This window comes from Anabrus simplex, chromosome 2, assembly GCF_040414725.1.
Source record: "Anabrus simplex isolate iqAnaSimp1 chromosome 2, ASM4041472v1, whole genome shotgun sequence".
NCBI classification, from domain to species: domain Eukaryota; kingdom Metazoa; phylum Arthropoda; class Insecta; order Orthoptera; family Tettigoniidae; genus Anabrus; species Anabrus simplex.
In genome coordinates this window covers 1,175,555,181-1,175,569,978 of record NC_090266.1, presented here as the reverse complement: position 1 = coordinate 1,175,569,978, position 14,798 = coordinate 1,175,555,181, and the positions used below count along the sequence as shown (strand labels likewise).

Here is a 14,798-nt window from a genome sequence, read left to right as displayed (position 1 = left end):
TCGAGACAAGAAAATATTTCAAAACGTGTGCACTTGGTGGCTTTCTGTGGGCAAATGTAGTCCAGGTTGTTGGAACAGTGGTAGCCTTTGTCCAGCCTGCTCAGTTATGAAGTGAAGTCTGGTAAGACCAGTCAGTTTGGAAGCCTCGAAACTTACCATATTCCAATGATAAAATAAACATCAGTAGAGAGTGCTGCCCTTTCAAGGAAGAGAACCAATGAATCACCAGTTCCATGTTCTTTTTCACCCAAAACAGCTAAACAGGATTCCTTTGTTAAGTGCAGTCTGTCTCAATGTTATATCTACAGATGGTCATCTAAATTTTTGGACAACACAGATAATGGAATGTTTCCTCACATAATGCGTTCGCAAACAAATGTATATACAAGAAACACACGTCCAACAATTCATGAGTATATACCCCACGTATCACAACAAAATTAAATGTCAGGCGAATTGGTGAAGTGTTCTTATAGTGAAAGGGAAATCATGAGATACTACACATCACTTTATTATTCGGACACGTTGTCGTTACTCCATTTGCACGTGACTACCTTACCCAATTGTGGTAAGGGAGAAACGTGAAAAGTAGGATATGTTTCCGTGAACTTCACTGCAGAATCACGTTTGAACCGCGCGAACTGGTTATTTTCCACGATGCAAAGGGGCGTAGTTGCAGAGATCTTGCACAAATGTTGTGTATGAGTACTGCCATTGACATTGTACGGCGATTTAAAGAAGAGGACAGGATTGCGTCTATTCCGCAAAACGGGTCAACTGAAAAAGCTAACTGATCGTGGAGAGAGACTTCTTTTAAGAAAAATAGGGAACGATCTTAAACTGAATGTGCCACGACTTGCACAGGAATTAGAAGAGGAGGCTGGTAAATCAGTGCACCCTGAAACGGTGCGCAGGAATCTTCCAAAGGCCAGATTTAACGGAAGGGTCTCAAGGAAAAAGCCATTTATCAGTGAAGTGAACCGAAGGAAAAGTCTGAAGTTTGCCTTGCAATATGTACACAAGGACACAGAATGGTGGAACTTGTGTTATTTTTTGATGAGAGCAAATTTAATATTTATGGATCGGATGGGAGGAGAATGGCTTGGTGCAAACCACATGACGAATTAAAACCGAAATATTTGCAACCAACTGTCAAACATGGAGGCGGCAATGCAATGGTATGGGCGTGCTTTTTGTCTTCTGGAGTAGGTGAAATGTCGTTTAGTGAACATACAATGGACCGTAAACAGTATCTAGCCATCCTGAAGCAGAATTTACACCAAAGTGAAACAAAGCTGGGGATAGGGGACATTTCTATCAAGATAATGATCCCAAGCATAAAGCATGGAATGTCCGAATGTGGCTGTTGTTCAACTGCCTAAAGGTGCTTGAAACTCCACTCCAGATCCCAGATCTCAATCCCATTGAGAATTTATGGAGTGAACTTGACAAGAGAGTGAAGAATTCCAGAATTATGTCAAAGAAGGAACTGCAATGAAAACCGATACAAGAATGGGCTAGTATTAGCCCAAGGACACGGAAAAGTTAGTTTGTTCTATGCCACGACGACTGAAACCCGTGGCAATGCCACCCAAGTACTACATTGATTTGAATTCCATGTTACGCTACGGTTTTGGTCATGATGATCCTTGTGTCCGAATATTAAAGTGGTTTTGTTATGTGATAAAGTGATGACTTCTTTTTAATGTACATGTCATTTGTGTTCTGAGACACTTGTATTATTATGTAATCATATTGGAAACATTGGGGTTTTGTAATGTCAAACATTCTTTTCTGTATGTATCAAAAAAATACAAATGTAATGTTCAGATTGTCACATGTCATATGGTGTCCGAATATTAAGGTGACTCACTGTACATTTGATAAACCAAATGTAATATTGCAGTCAAGTGTACCTCACGTCCATTCACTGCAAGATCTGCTGCTGGACACATTAAATAATTTGATAAAAAATTTGTACAACCTTCTGTAGTTGAAACATCCTCTCTTTTGGAAGTTGATTACCACAGCAGGGGAAACAAAAAAAATGATGTGTGACTTGGTCATTGGTAGTTGCATTTCCCAATTCGTAGAGCATCTGAAGCATGTTAAGGAGGAATTTTCCCCATCAGTTCGAAAGTACTTCACTTTTGTATGCAACTACATTGTCCACAAGTTTCCATTGAAGAACGTAACAGTTGCATGAATTACATCTGCATCAGAGTTTTCATTTCCTTCTGTAATGTATTTTGTGGCTAAGTTTTCATTGTTACTGAATGCAGATGCAGGTGAAGAGCATGAAACTATGGATGAATTACAGTCCCAGTTCTGTGCATTTCAGATAGATGATATACCAGATGAGATTTTAATGGAAGAAAGAATTGGATGTGCAGTGGTCGATGGTGGGAAAATTAAGAAGTGGTGATGGGAGCCTAAAATATGATAGATTAGTTTGTGTTATTCTTGGTATTTTAATGATCCCTCACAGTAGCGCTGAATGTGAGAGGATATTTAGTCAGGTGACTATTAAAACACGAACACTGTTCAGGTCATCTATTGGTGATGAAAACTTGGAGAGGTTGTTGAAAGTAAAATCAAGGCTACGGGGCAACTGCTTTCAACAAACCTTTGACAAAGGTTTTCTGAGACAGGCAAAATCTGCCATTGCTGCTACTATTAATCAACATCAATTATCTACTGATTGAGAAACCTCAGTAAATCAGTAAGATGGAAGGAAGGTATGCCTACCATACCATACATGTTCTTATAAATTTTCCAGTGTTATATATTTAGGTCTCACTGAGTACAAAAACATATGAGGAAAGTATTTGTGAATTTAGATTCCTCTCAGTTTCCCTGGAAATGTGTTAATTTAAAAGTGGACTTGACGAAATGATGCATGGAGCTTGCTAGGATAATGTATGTATTGCCCAAGTCATGTGGAATAAGCAGTTTTGACCAATTGTATCTCCTGATTTTTCCTGATTTTCGTATCAAAATCTCTTGATTTTGGTTTTGTAAAATTGGCAGGTATGAAGTAGTGTTACGTAGCATTTATCAGTAAGAACAGTAGTAACTGGTTTCTTTTAGAATTAATTTTTAAACCTTCTCTTGGACTATTTTTTCACCCATCTTTAATAACAACTTTTTTAGTCTAGATTGCAGTACATTCTGCTCTGACCTTTAATACCAATTTTCATTAAATTCTCTTAGGCCATTTTCATGTGATGCACATTCATTATTAAAATTTAAAAATTACATTTTTTCTTATTCTAGACATGAGCGACACAAATATAAATTTATTAAAATTCTTATCAAAATAGAACAAGTCGACTAAACTCTTATTTATATAGATGAAGAGAGAAAATAGTGTGATGAATGTAGTAATATACAGTGATGAAAAATGAAATCCCAACACCAAGAGGAGGAATGCAATTTAGGATAAGCAGTTGGTTAGGTAGCTTATTTCTTCTTCTTCCTCATCGTCTTCTTTTATGACCGCATAGGATCACTTTAGTCAGTCCATCGTTCAGGTCTCTTTGAAGAGATTGTTCAGGCTTTGCTGTCCTCCCAGTACTTCTTCAGGCGCTCCGATCTTCGTGCCCTTTCCTCAGTTGAAAATATGCATGATGTTGGTTTGTTTTGTGTAAGGGTAAAGCAGAGGTTTGTATTTTTGAGTTTTGTATTCAGTTTGATCTTATTTATCTTATTTTACCTTATTTATATGATTAAAATTTCCAGATCACAGGTTCAGGTATGCAAGAGAAGACATGGGACATTGTGGTTCGTTAATAACCGCTGTAGTCACCACATTTTGGTATGCAAGCTTGTAAACGTGCGTGCATTGTGTTGTACAGGTGCCGTATGTCATTTTATGGGATGGAGTTCCACGCCTATTGTACTTGGTCAGTCAAATCAACAACAGTTAATGCTGGTATTGGGTGACGTTGGATTTTGTCATCTCATAGTATCCCATACATGCTGAATGGGCATAAGGTTTGGTGATCTCACAGACTAAGTAACTGGTCGACAATCTGTAGGTGATGTTGGGTGACAACAGGGTCGACAATCTGTGGAGGATGATGAGTGACAACAGCAGTGTGAGGACGAGTGTTATCCTGTTGGAAAACACCCCCTTCGATACTGCAGATGAATGGCAGCACAACTGGTTCAATCACCAGTCTGTCATATAAATGCGCTGTCAGGTTTCTTGGGATAACGAGAGTGCTCCTGCTGTCAAAGGAAATTATTCTCCAGACCATAACTCTGGTGAATGTCCGGTTTGTTTATGCCGGAGACAGATCGGCTCCTTGCATTCACCTGTCCTATCGCCACTCTTCGTTGACTAACACACAAACCTGAATAGCTGTCATCTCTCAGATGTGCAAATATGCCTCGTAAATTTCGTTCAGCTAGCACAACTCCTATGAAGGGGAACATACAGTTGGTTAAAAGCAGTGACAAGGCGGTGTATGAAGAGGAGAGCAACGTGGCATTGCCGTAATTTTTTCTCATTGTATTCTGTTCAGTTTTCTCTGTTACTGAATTAAATTGTTCTTTGATTTCTCTCTGCTCCTTTCCCCAAATTATGATGTCATTGGCATATTATTTGTTTTGGTACCTCCACATAATGATGGAAAAAATGAGATGTTTTTAAGAATTATTCTAAATTCAGAAAATTTAATTTGAAACCTTTCCACTGTGATAAAAATTAATGGAGCGTGAAAGATCAAAATTTACTATTCCTCCTGTGTGTGATACAGTGGATTCTTCTGTGAAATTAACATAAGTGGTAGGTGCAGGTAATAAAAATAATAAAGTTGTAATCATTTCTGTTATTTTTTGTCATAGAATCAATTTATACTACGGAAAAGATTGGAAATTTTATTTTCTTCAACTTTTGTTATGTAGCCTTTATCAGTAGGACCAGAAGTAACTGAGATATTTCATCATTAAATAGGTACTCTTTGGCTGAACGGTCAGCGTACTGGCCTTCGGTTCAGAGGGTCCCGGGTTCGATTCCCGGCCGGGTCGGGGATTTTAACCTTAAGTGGTTAATTCCAATGGCACGGGGCCTGGGTGTATGTGTCGTCTTCATCATCATTTCATCCTCATCACGACGTGCAGGTCACCTACGGGCGTCAAATAGAAAGACCTGCACTTGGCGAGCTGAACCCGTCCTGGGATATCCCGGCACTAAAAGCCATACGACATTTCATTTCATTAAATAGGTATATTTATCATTAGTATATCAAGTTTTACATGATTTCACTGCTTGTGCCTGCTCTAAGGTGTGTTCTAAGTTGCGATACTGGTTCACTCTAGACACTAATACTTAAATCCTTGGCAATCAATCAATTACTCACTTCCACAAAAGTCATGCAGAGCAAATGAAAGCGTCAGTTATCATTTAATAACTGGCATAATTATGAACTAAATCATGAGTACTTAATTAAACATGGCAGAGAGCAATTCCATGACCAAGAGAGTTGGCTACATGGTACGGGCTTTGTAGCTGTAAGCTTGTATTCGGGAAATGGAGAGTTCCAACCTCCACCATTCGTAGCCCTGAAGATGGGATGGTATTCGATGGTTTTTCATGTTCATTTCAGGCAAAGAGTGAGGCTGTACCTTAATTAAAGCTGCAGCTCTTCCTTCCTGTTCCTAGCCCTTTCTTATACCATTGTTGCTGAACACCTATCTGGGTTACTTAGATGTTGAACCGCTGGCTGGAAAAAGACTATCAATCCTATGTTGTGAAATTAAGATGGTATTGTGAATAGGTAAGGTGGTTGGAAAAAAAAAAATTGAAGTTCAGTGTACTATTTGTGCATGTAGGAAAGTGTAATTTATTTTAGGCAAGATTTATAGAAAATGACTCATTAAAAAATTCCACATAAGAATATTCATATTCTTTTTGAGACATTTAATATTTCAGTTCTTATATATTTTATGTCATAGGAAAAGCTGAATCTGATAAATCTTTTTACCCGTAAAACAATCAGTAGTATCTCCAGGGATAGATCTAGCACTCTCTCTGTTCTCAAATCTTTAGACTTTCACACAGAACTGTATAGTGAAGACCTGTGGTGGAAGTGTTCAAATACTCCTCGAAGCTCAAAATGTCCGTAGAATGCAGTCTTTCGTCACCTCCTCCATGTGCTCCTTTTGCTGCTATGATGATCTTTTCCATTGCTGTTGTGAATTGTAAATGTGACAGTACTTCTCCATGTTTAAATTACAGCGGAGTCCCACTGATCTGAATCCCTCTAGTCCGAAAACTAGGATTATCCAAACTTAAAAAAAATTGTGAATGGGAAGTTATCAAAGAAATTTCAGACTAAAATGGCTTTGTATTATACATTAGAACATCAGGTAGACTGCAGAAATAACAGAATACATAATTATTTAGGTATATGTTAGCAGATTTGACGCTCAACAAAACGTTAAACAATACAGCATCCTATATCACTTATTAATACACAAAATATCAGTCACTTTCTGCTGATGCAAAGACAAAAATCTTGAGGATGATGCATAAACGTTATGTCCACTGCTGAAGTGTTGGGCTGTTGCTCTACTTAGGGCAGGGATGTCTCCAGTGCTTTTGCTGTGTCCGAATGAGTAATTCCAAGTAGCGAGGCTGCTCAATCTGCTACACCTTAGACTTCAGATATAGGCCTAATTATACCGATTATAAATTAACTCGGTTAACCTTTCAAGCGGTACATTTCTTTTGAGTAGCTACTAACACAGTGTTCAAAAAGCACATAATGTGTATCAAGTTGTCAGAAATTATCATAGTATGAAGGCCAAGGCATCTGGCTCGCTGAGGAAAGCAACAGGAAACAACTTTCGATCCATATGGTTCATTTTTTAGAGTCATCAAACTAGGTGTCTTTTCCTATATACACCAAGAAATTCCACACAAAATCAGACTTAGATTCACACAGTTCAAATGATTTGATACCGAATCTTCAGTGCTTAGACGGTACGACATGACAAACGTCCCTTCCACAACATAAGAGACACATCTACCGTCACATCGCTTTCGAGTGTTGCTATTCAAGTGGTCCAGAATAGGTCTCGATTTGAAGAGTTTCTTCGGACGACATGTGGCTTCATCGTATGCTTCGTTGCCGACAAATTTGTAAGAATTTGAGAAGGAGATGAAATCTTCTTTCAGACAATAGCTCCAAAAGTATTGGAGCCTGTAATATCTCTCTACGGGAAAAGTAGCTCTTGTTGTGAGGTAACTGATGAATGCCTTGCAGGAGAAAGAATGCAAGTAAAGTCATAATTTCATCTTTATTTGTGTCAGTCCACTGATTCACTCTTGAATATAGTTTCAAGGTCGGTGTGATTTCTAAAAACTGTTGAGCATACCGGTTGGTTTCCCTACTTATTAGTTCTGCTAATTCAAATTTGAAAAACAATTTAAAATATTCTAGCGGATTATTTACGTCTTCAATTTGTACATTTAGTCCAGGTTGCACCGTAAATGTAAATTTCGGCCGTTAGATCCTACCTTTGTCCATACACCGAGCCGAATATCACCGTTAGTGCTACCGCCACGTTCACTTGAGTTACTTTCAACATTGCACTCGCTATCTCCTGACATTTCAATATTAGTCTCACTATCAGATGACACATCACTCTCCGAATTGTCACAGTGTAATAAATCAAACAGTTCTTCTTCTCGCAGACGTTTCTGAGCTCCGCTTGCACCTGCCTTAATGCATTGTCTACCACTCTTGGCAGCCTGGCGGCTGATACTGTCTGGCTGCCAGCTGGATGCGGAACGAAAGCATTTCGCCCAGTCACGTGGTTTTAGGCGGTTGCTGCTGTAGGCAAAGCTTGAAACTAACATACACGCACAAGGAAAGCGATCTCGGATCCTACGACGGAATAAGTAGTCATACCCATCGTCGAACGACATTCACAATGTGATGACGGAATATTCCGTCATGGCCACTTAGGAAACTATGTGGCTATGACGATTTATTCTGTCATTACTGCTTGAAACTTTAATCCAAATTTTTGCCAATCCAGACAGACTTCAGTCCCGTTAGTTTCCACTTGCTGGGTTATACTGTAGTATATCTTCCAAAGAACTGTCTTTTTTATTAACATTCTCAAAGTATAAAATGTTAGGGCTATTTTAAAACATTTTTAATCTAATACTATCTCTGAAGATAATATTGAGTGTTTTACAGGTAAGAAGATGTATCACAAACTGTAAGTTTTCACTGAAAACGTACAAAACTCTTTCCATATATTCAAGGTAAAGAAATTTTCCTGGTATATGCCATGTACTAATTTTATAATATTTTGTATTCCAGATCTATCAGAAAGCATTAGATGATGTTACGCCATATGCATCAAGCCGCTGGTTGTTTGCAGCACTGCTAGCTTTAGTATTCTTAGGACGAGTGTTTCTGCTTCAGGTATGCATATTTAAGAAACTCTTTGCACAGGTAATTTTGTTTCTTTGTTTAATTAAAATTGTAGTTATAATAAAATAAGTCCTGGAAGATTGTTCTGCAAATTGACAAATGTAATGCACTTTGCTGGCGAGATGTAGTGTTTACAGTCCACTATGTCTTCTGGTATGGGCTAGAATAAATTTGTTACTTTCATTGCCCTGTCTCAGTCTCATCCTTGGCTTTGACAATATGAAAGTGACGGAGGTATGAGCGATGCTAGTAATACCATTCCTTATGCAGCCAGTCCCCGTTATGAATGGTGTGAAAACATCGCTCATAGGGTCAGTTGGTGCATGCATTTCAGTGGGCTTGGCAGACTGATATGTAATAGCAACTTCTGGCTTGGTGAGGAAAGCAACGGGAAACTACCTCACTCCTCATTTCCCTATTATGCCTCTTCAGTGACACCTAGGCTGTTTATGACAGCTGTTGGCGGAGCTGTGGAGGATCAAACCAGCCTTCGGGCTGAATACCCAACATACACAATGTAGTGCATTGAAATAGTGTTCTGAAATTAATTGTTCAACAGAAGACTTCTCATATGTATCATATCTCTATGTCTTAACACATTGCTGACCGGATGCTTGAGCTTGTCACATACCCTGTGGACCGGACATTTTTCTACTAAGCATACTAGGGTGCACTTGATTATAAAAATGTACATTAAATATTAAACCAGTCAAAATTTTATCTTTAAAGTTGGTGGATCTGCCTTTACAAAACCATCTTCAGCGTCAATTCCTAACACATCATTAATGTTTACGTCGTTGTCGTCTGATTCACTTGAATAAATAAGCACACTAGGTAAATTATGGCGTGTAGAGGCTTGAATATCACTTCTACTATCACTCTCACATTCAGTTTCCACTAATTCATTATCACTATATCTATTTGAACGATCATCGGCATATAATTCTTCTAAAATATCGTTGTCAGCTAACACCGTATTCCGCAGGCGCTCCATCTTGTCATTGACTGAACCGGCAGAAAGAAGGTCGATGTTTCGAAACTAAATTAAAGAATAAAATAGGCCGTGAATAAAAGAAAAGTGGCAGATATACATCTATGATTTATTCTACTCAATGTGCAAGTCCGAAATAGTTCAATATATGGTCAAGAGATGTCACAGGAAGACCGAAAACAATGTCCTGAATAAAACCGAGAATTCTCGGGGCCAGTCACCTACCGCAGGCGAGCGTACTACGAGATTTCTCGGGGCCCGTCACCCATGTGTTAAGTAGAAATTGACATAAAGATTTGGTTCTATGATGTGTGCTATGAAGGTGTAAGCAAGTACCTATATGGGAACACTCGTGCAGCAGTGTCTAGAAATAGCATATAAAATTAGTCGTATTCAGACTTATCTTTCGTATATTTTGATGGAATTCTCCCAGTATTCCTTTGTAATGCAATGTACTAGTGGTGTGTTTAGATACAGAGTGGCTGTTCACAAGAGGAGGCCACAGCTGTGGGGTCACCACTTTCGGTTAAACTTTGGGAGGTTGATCTCTGTTAAAAACAAACAGGTATGTGTCTGAGGATTTGTGCCATTGTCCTTTATTTAATGGGAAAATTACCATTGAAATTTAACAGCCAGCATGCGTGTTGGCAATTTGTGTGAGAGTATCTGTTTTATTGCAGTTCTTGTGGTCAATATCCCTAACTTCCATGTGGGTGTCTTTCAGTCGAGGAGTGCCAGCACCTCATCTTTACTTTTTCTTTTCTTCTCCCTTTTTATTATTTAATTAATTTGAAGAAATAAAATAAACTGCTAGTTTTCATTGATGTGTAGGACTACTCATTTTTGTTACAATCTACGTTATATAATATTCCACTACTGTAATTACAAAACGTGTGTTTATATTCCAATAAATGCTTAATTCATTATGTATTTGTCTGAAGATCATACACAGATATGCTACTTCTTACAGTGTTCAACCGCATTGATTTATTCTAGGGCAAATGAAGGTGATTTATGAAATTGCCAAGAAAATGTATGATAGACTTGTACAATTAACATTATAGGCTTAAATCAAACTTTCACAAAACAATTCATTATATGATTAATTTTTTAAAATATCTTTAAACCTAGGCAGTTTTATTCCCTCTCTATCTCTTATCACAACTGCAGCAGTGGTTATGAAAATAATAGAAAAGGCAAAGATTTGTCAATCCCTTAGCAGCTTTATGATAACAGCTTATATTTAATCTGCTGATTTCATAGTCTGGATGGACAATGACAAAAACAGATAAAAGGAAAAAGAACAAAGGGAGTAGAAAAGTATAAATAACAATGTGACTCTAGCACACCTTGAATCTGAGATGCCTGTGTGGATGTCAAGAGAGTGGACTACTGTTAAATTTAAAGGGCCATTTTCTTATTCAATGAACAATAACACAAACCCTCAAGCACCTAGCTTTATATTTTTGACGTAGATGAACCTTCTGAAGACATCCAGCAGTTTCATAGTGTAAGTCGTTGATGTCCACTTCTTGAATGAAAAATTGGATAGGAATTATTTCTATCTGTTGATTATAAGTAACAAATCAAGAGTTTATTCTGAAAATATCCATGGCTTAAAGTGCTTGGACACACACACAAAATGGTAGTTCATCTTTCTTTGACCATATTCCGAATCATCTTCAAAGTACAGTCTTATCATACACACTCATTCATTAGACACTCTTACACGATACACAATTTTTCATCTGTCGCAAGATCGTTATTTATGTGACCTATAGCATTATTAATAAAAATAATCCAGTGAACATTTCTACTATTACTATGGTATTTAAAAATTGCAATTGTTGCACTTAATTATGCTTAATCTGGCTACAGGCAATACGACTCACCAGGTATGTCGTAGCAAGATATATAGTCCTGGTCTGATTATGGCACTTAATTGACTACATAATTGTTTGAGCTGGAGGTCAGTGTGATATACATATAACAAAAGCATATGAACCTTTATTACATTCTGTTCTGAAAATGTGCTTAGAACCTGTGAAGTGTTGACCTTTATTTCTCGTTTTCATATGTTATAGGGCTGGTACATTGTGACGTATGCACTGGCAATTTACCATCTGAACCTCTTCATAGCATTTCTTTCACCTAAAATAGATCCAGCTCATGATTATGAAGGTATGCACATATATTTTTTGATTCTTAGTTGTGTCACTGTTATTGAGTAAATACAATTATTAAAACATCTGTTTAATGCAAGAGATTGAACCATCATTGAAAGTATTGTTCCTTTAGAGGGGGTTGTTTAAACTACTATCCTTGTTTTGGTGTCCAGTACAGTCCTCATATTTCAGGATTGACTAACCAGTTAGTCATTTTTGTTTCTCTTTTCTGTGCATTGTGCAGTTTCTTTCTTTTAGGGGAGGGGAGAGGGTTATGAATTGGGTGACCATAATATTTTGAGCGGAAAATGGTACATCCCAAGCGAGTCGTTTTATCCCCCCACCTTTCCCCCAAAAAATTGTTCTAGAAATCATTATAAAGGAACTAGCACATATATAGGCTATGGATTGTATAAGCTATTATATATGTATAATGGCGTGTAGCCTCCGAAGTGGCCTTGTGTAGATCTTTCGAGTTGACGCTGTTTAGGCGACCTATGCACTTGTGAGGAGGGGTCTGTACCTGTGATTAATTCTAATGACGAAGACCACACACACACACCCAGCCAATTGGAATTAGCCATTGAAGGTTAAAATCCCCGACCCGGCTGGGAATTGACCCCAGGATCCCGTGGACCAAAGGCCATCACTCTTAACCATTTAGTCCTGGAGTCGGACATAATCCATAATAATTAAAAAATTGTAAAATCTCAGATGACTTTCATACAGTAGTGTTTCTGCCATGTCCTCTTCCATCCTTCAGGTTGAAGTTGAGGATTGTCCATTATGTGATACCCTCCAATTGAATCCATTGAACACACGACTTCTAGCTCTAAAGAACAATAAATTGTACATATGTGTATCCTACACTGTTGTTCAAAAAATTAATCATTGTATTCTGAGCCTTACTGGCTTCGTTTGTGGACAGGGAGTATTTCAAAATTTATAAATATAAAGATAACAACAAATGATGAACACGTGACTTTTAGGCCTACATGTACTGTAAGTATAATCAGTTGGTTTTATCTATGATTATATCATGTCATCCATTTCATCTTAACTACCGTGAAAAGGTTTGTATCAGGAAGAGCATTTTGGCGTAAAAAATCTCTATAAACGTGTGTCTCGCTTCGTACCCAAGCACATAGAGAAACAGTGTAAGATTGGACATAGGCCCGGTTTTTCCAACTCTGTGTTAAATTTTACTTAACAAATGTTAACTAACAACTCTTATTAATTTAACACCAGTTAAAAGTGCCCTGTTTCATGAACACATTTCCAGCATTTGTTATGAAACAATTGTTAAAGACAAGTTAACACATTTCCATGAGATTTCTGAACACGCTTCGCAGTGAGCGACTTTTTTTCTTTACATAAAGTGCTCCTAGCGGGATGTTGGAATAGTATTTTGTCACACATGGTTAACATTATTATAGGTTATGGTTAGCGGAGATTGCTAAGACATAAATATATGTAGTAAGAGGCAACAAAAGCGTTATGATGAATGCAGGACAAATGTTATTTGAAAGTATGCGAGTGTGCTTGAAAAATGAAAGAATGGACTGCTATATCACAACATTCAATATTATTCTTATGAGTGCAATCTAAGGCTCTTACATCACCAGGTAAGTGTGATAATTGATATGTTTTTAATGATTTTCGGGCATTCTTTTACTGCGGGTAAAAGAATGTAATGCCTTGTTAATGCTGCAATGGCAGCAGGAATTCTTTGCAGAATTTTACACACTCATGTCTTGCACTCATGAACATAGTCGCCTACAGTTACATGAAAAGTGTCTCAAGCATAATATCCAACAAGGAGAGACCAGACCCTGCGGTCAACCGATTTGAACGAACTTCAATGTACCTTTGGGAGGACACTCAACAGTAACTCGTCTATAAGGGTTCAGGTCCATACGCTTTCGTTTTCGAAAAAAATGAGGTCAAACGTCATGACACAGGATCCGCTTTGGACAAAGCGGAGGTGATAGAACACTAAAAGGCAAACAAATTTTACTTAAATATGTCAGGTCCACAACCGAATAATGTTTGAACAATTGCTGAATCCCCGATTCCAATGCAACGCATGTATACTTGGATTTACATCACAGTCAAACCGAGTGGTGGCCTAGTACCAATATAATGGTCCGTTATTGGACATTACAAATTTTCCAGCTAACTCATTCTTGGTTGCCTGCGTTTCGCCCTCGTGTGCTAAGTTAGGCTCGTCAGTTGGGACTTAGCACACCACCCAAGACGCAAGGCTAGTGCATACCGTGGAGGCCACTGCATAGGCTAATTGAAGCCACCAGCAGTGCCAATGCACTATGAGAGCTATGTCTCATTTCCGAAAATAGATGCCTGCCTGGCCATCAAATGATGTAGATGTTGATTCCCATAGGGAACCCAAAATATTTGTCCTGAATGAGTAAATTTATAATACCAATATAATGGTCCGTTATTGGACATTACAAATTTTCCAGCTAACTCATTCTTGCCAGGCAGGCATCTATTTTTGGAAATGAGACATAGCTCTCATAGTGCATTGGCACTGCTGGTGGCTTCAAATAGTCTATGCAGTGGCCTCCACGGTATGCACTAGCCTTGCGTCTTGGGTGGTGTGCCAAGTCCCAACTGACGAGCCTAACTTAGCACATGAGGGCGAAACGCAGGCAACCAAGAATGAGTTAGCTGGAAAATTTGTAATATCCAATAACGGACCATTATATTGGTATTATAAATTTACTCATTCAGGACAAATATTTTGGGTTCCCTATGGGAATCAACATCTACATCACATGGTGGCCTAGTAGTCACTGTACTTGTCTGTGAACTTCGTAGATGTGAGTTCGAGTCTCGTCGCAGCTGTAATTTTTGTACAAAATAAATTAATATTTCAGTGAACGTGAAGATAAAAGTGTCAACAAAAATATTACGCAAATTGAAATACACTTAATTTTCTACCTGTAATTAATATAGGCCTAAACTTTCTCACAGTTACTGCTGGGCCCCCTCTCTCTCTCTCTCTCTCTCTCTCTCTCTCTCTCTCTCTCAGTTAAAGATGTTTTTCAAGGGACCACAAAAAAAGAAGAAGAAGAACACTTCTTAAGCGGGAAACTTCTTAAAAGGAGTAATGCCCGAAAACTTATTCTGTACTTTGAAATACATGTGAAACATACAGCCAAT

The 14,798-nt window shown here is 38.1% G+C and overlaps 1 protein-coding gene across 1 annotated transcript in view; it reads left to right on the top strand.

Annotated features, from left to right (window-relative positions):
• The window catches only part of LOC136864772 (protein RER1), a 149,725-nt gene that overhangs the window by 57,793 nt on the left and 77,134 nt on the right, over positions 1-14,798 (top strand). Inside the window, exons 3-4 of the mRNA XM_067142143.2 lie at positions 8,343-8,447; positions 11,532-11,628. Coding sequence (XP_066998244.1) covers positions 8,343-8,447; positions 11,532-11,628 — 202 coding nt within the window. The remainder of the gene's footprint in view (positions 1-8,342; positions 8,448-11,531; positions 11,629-14,798) is intronic.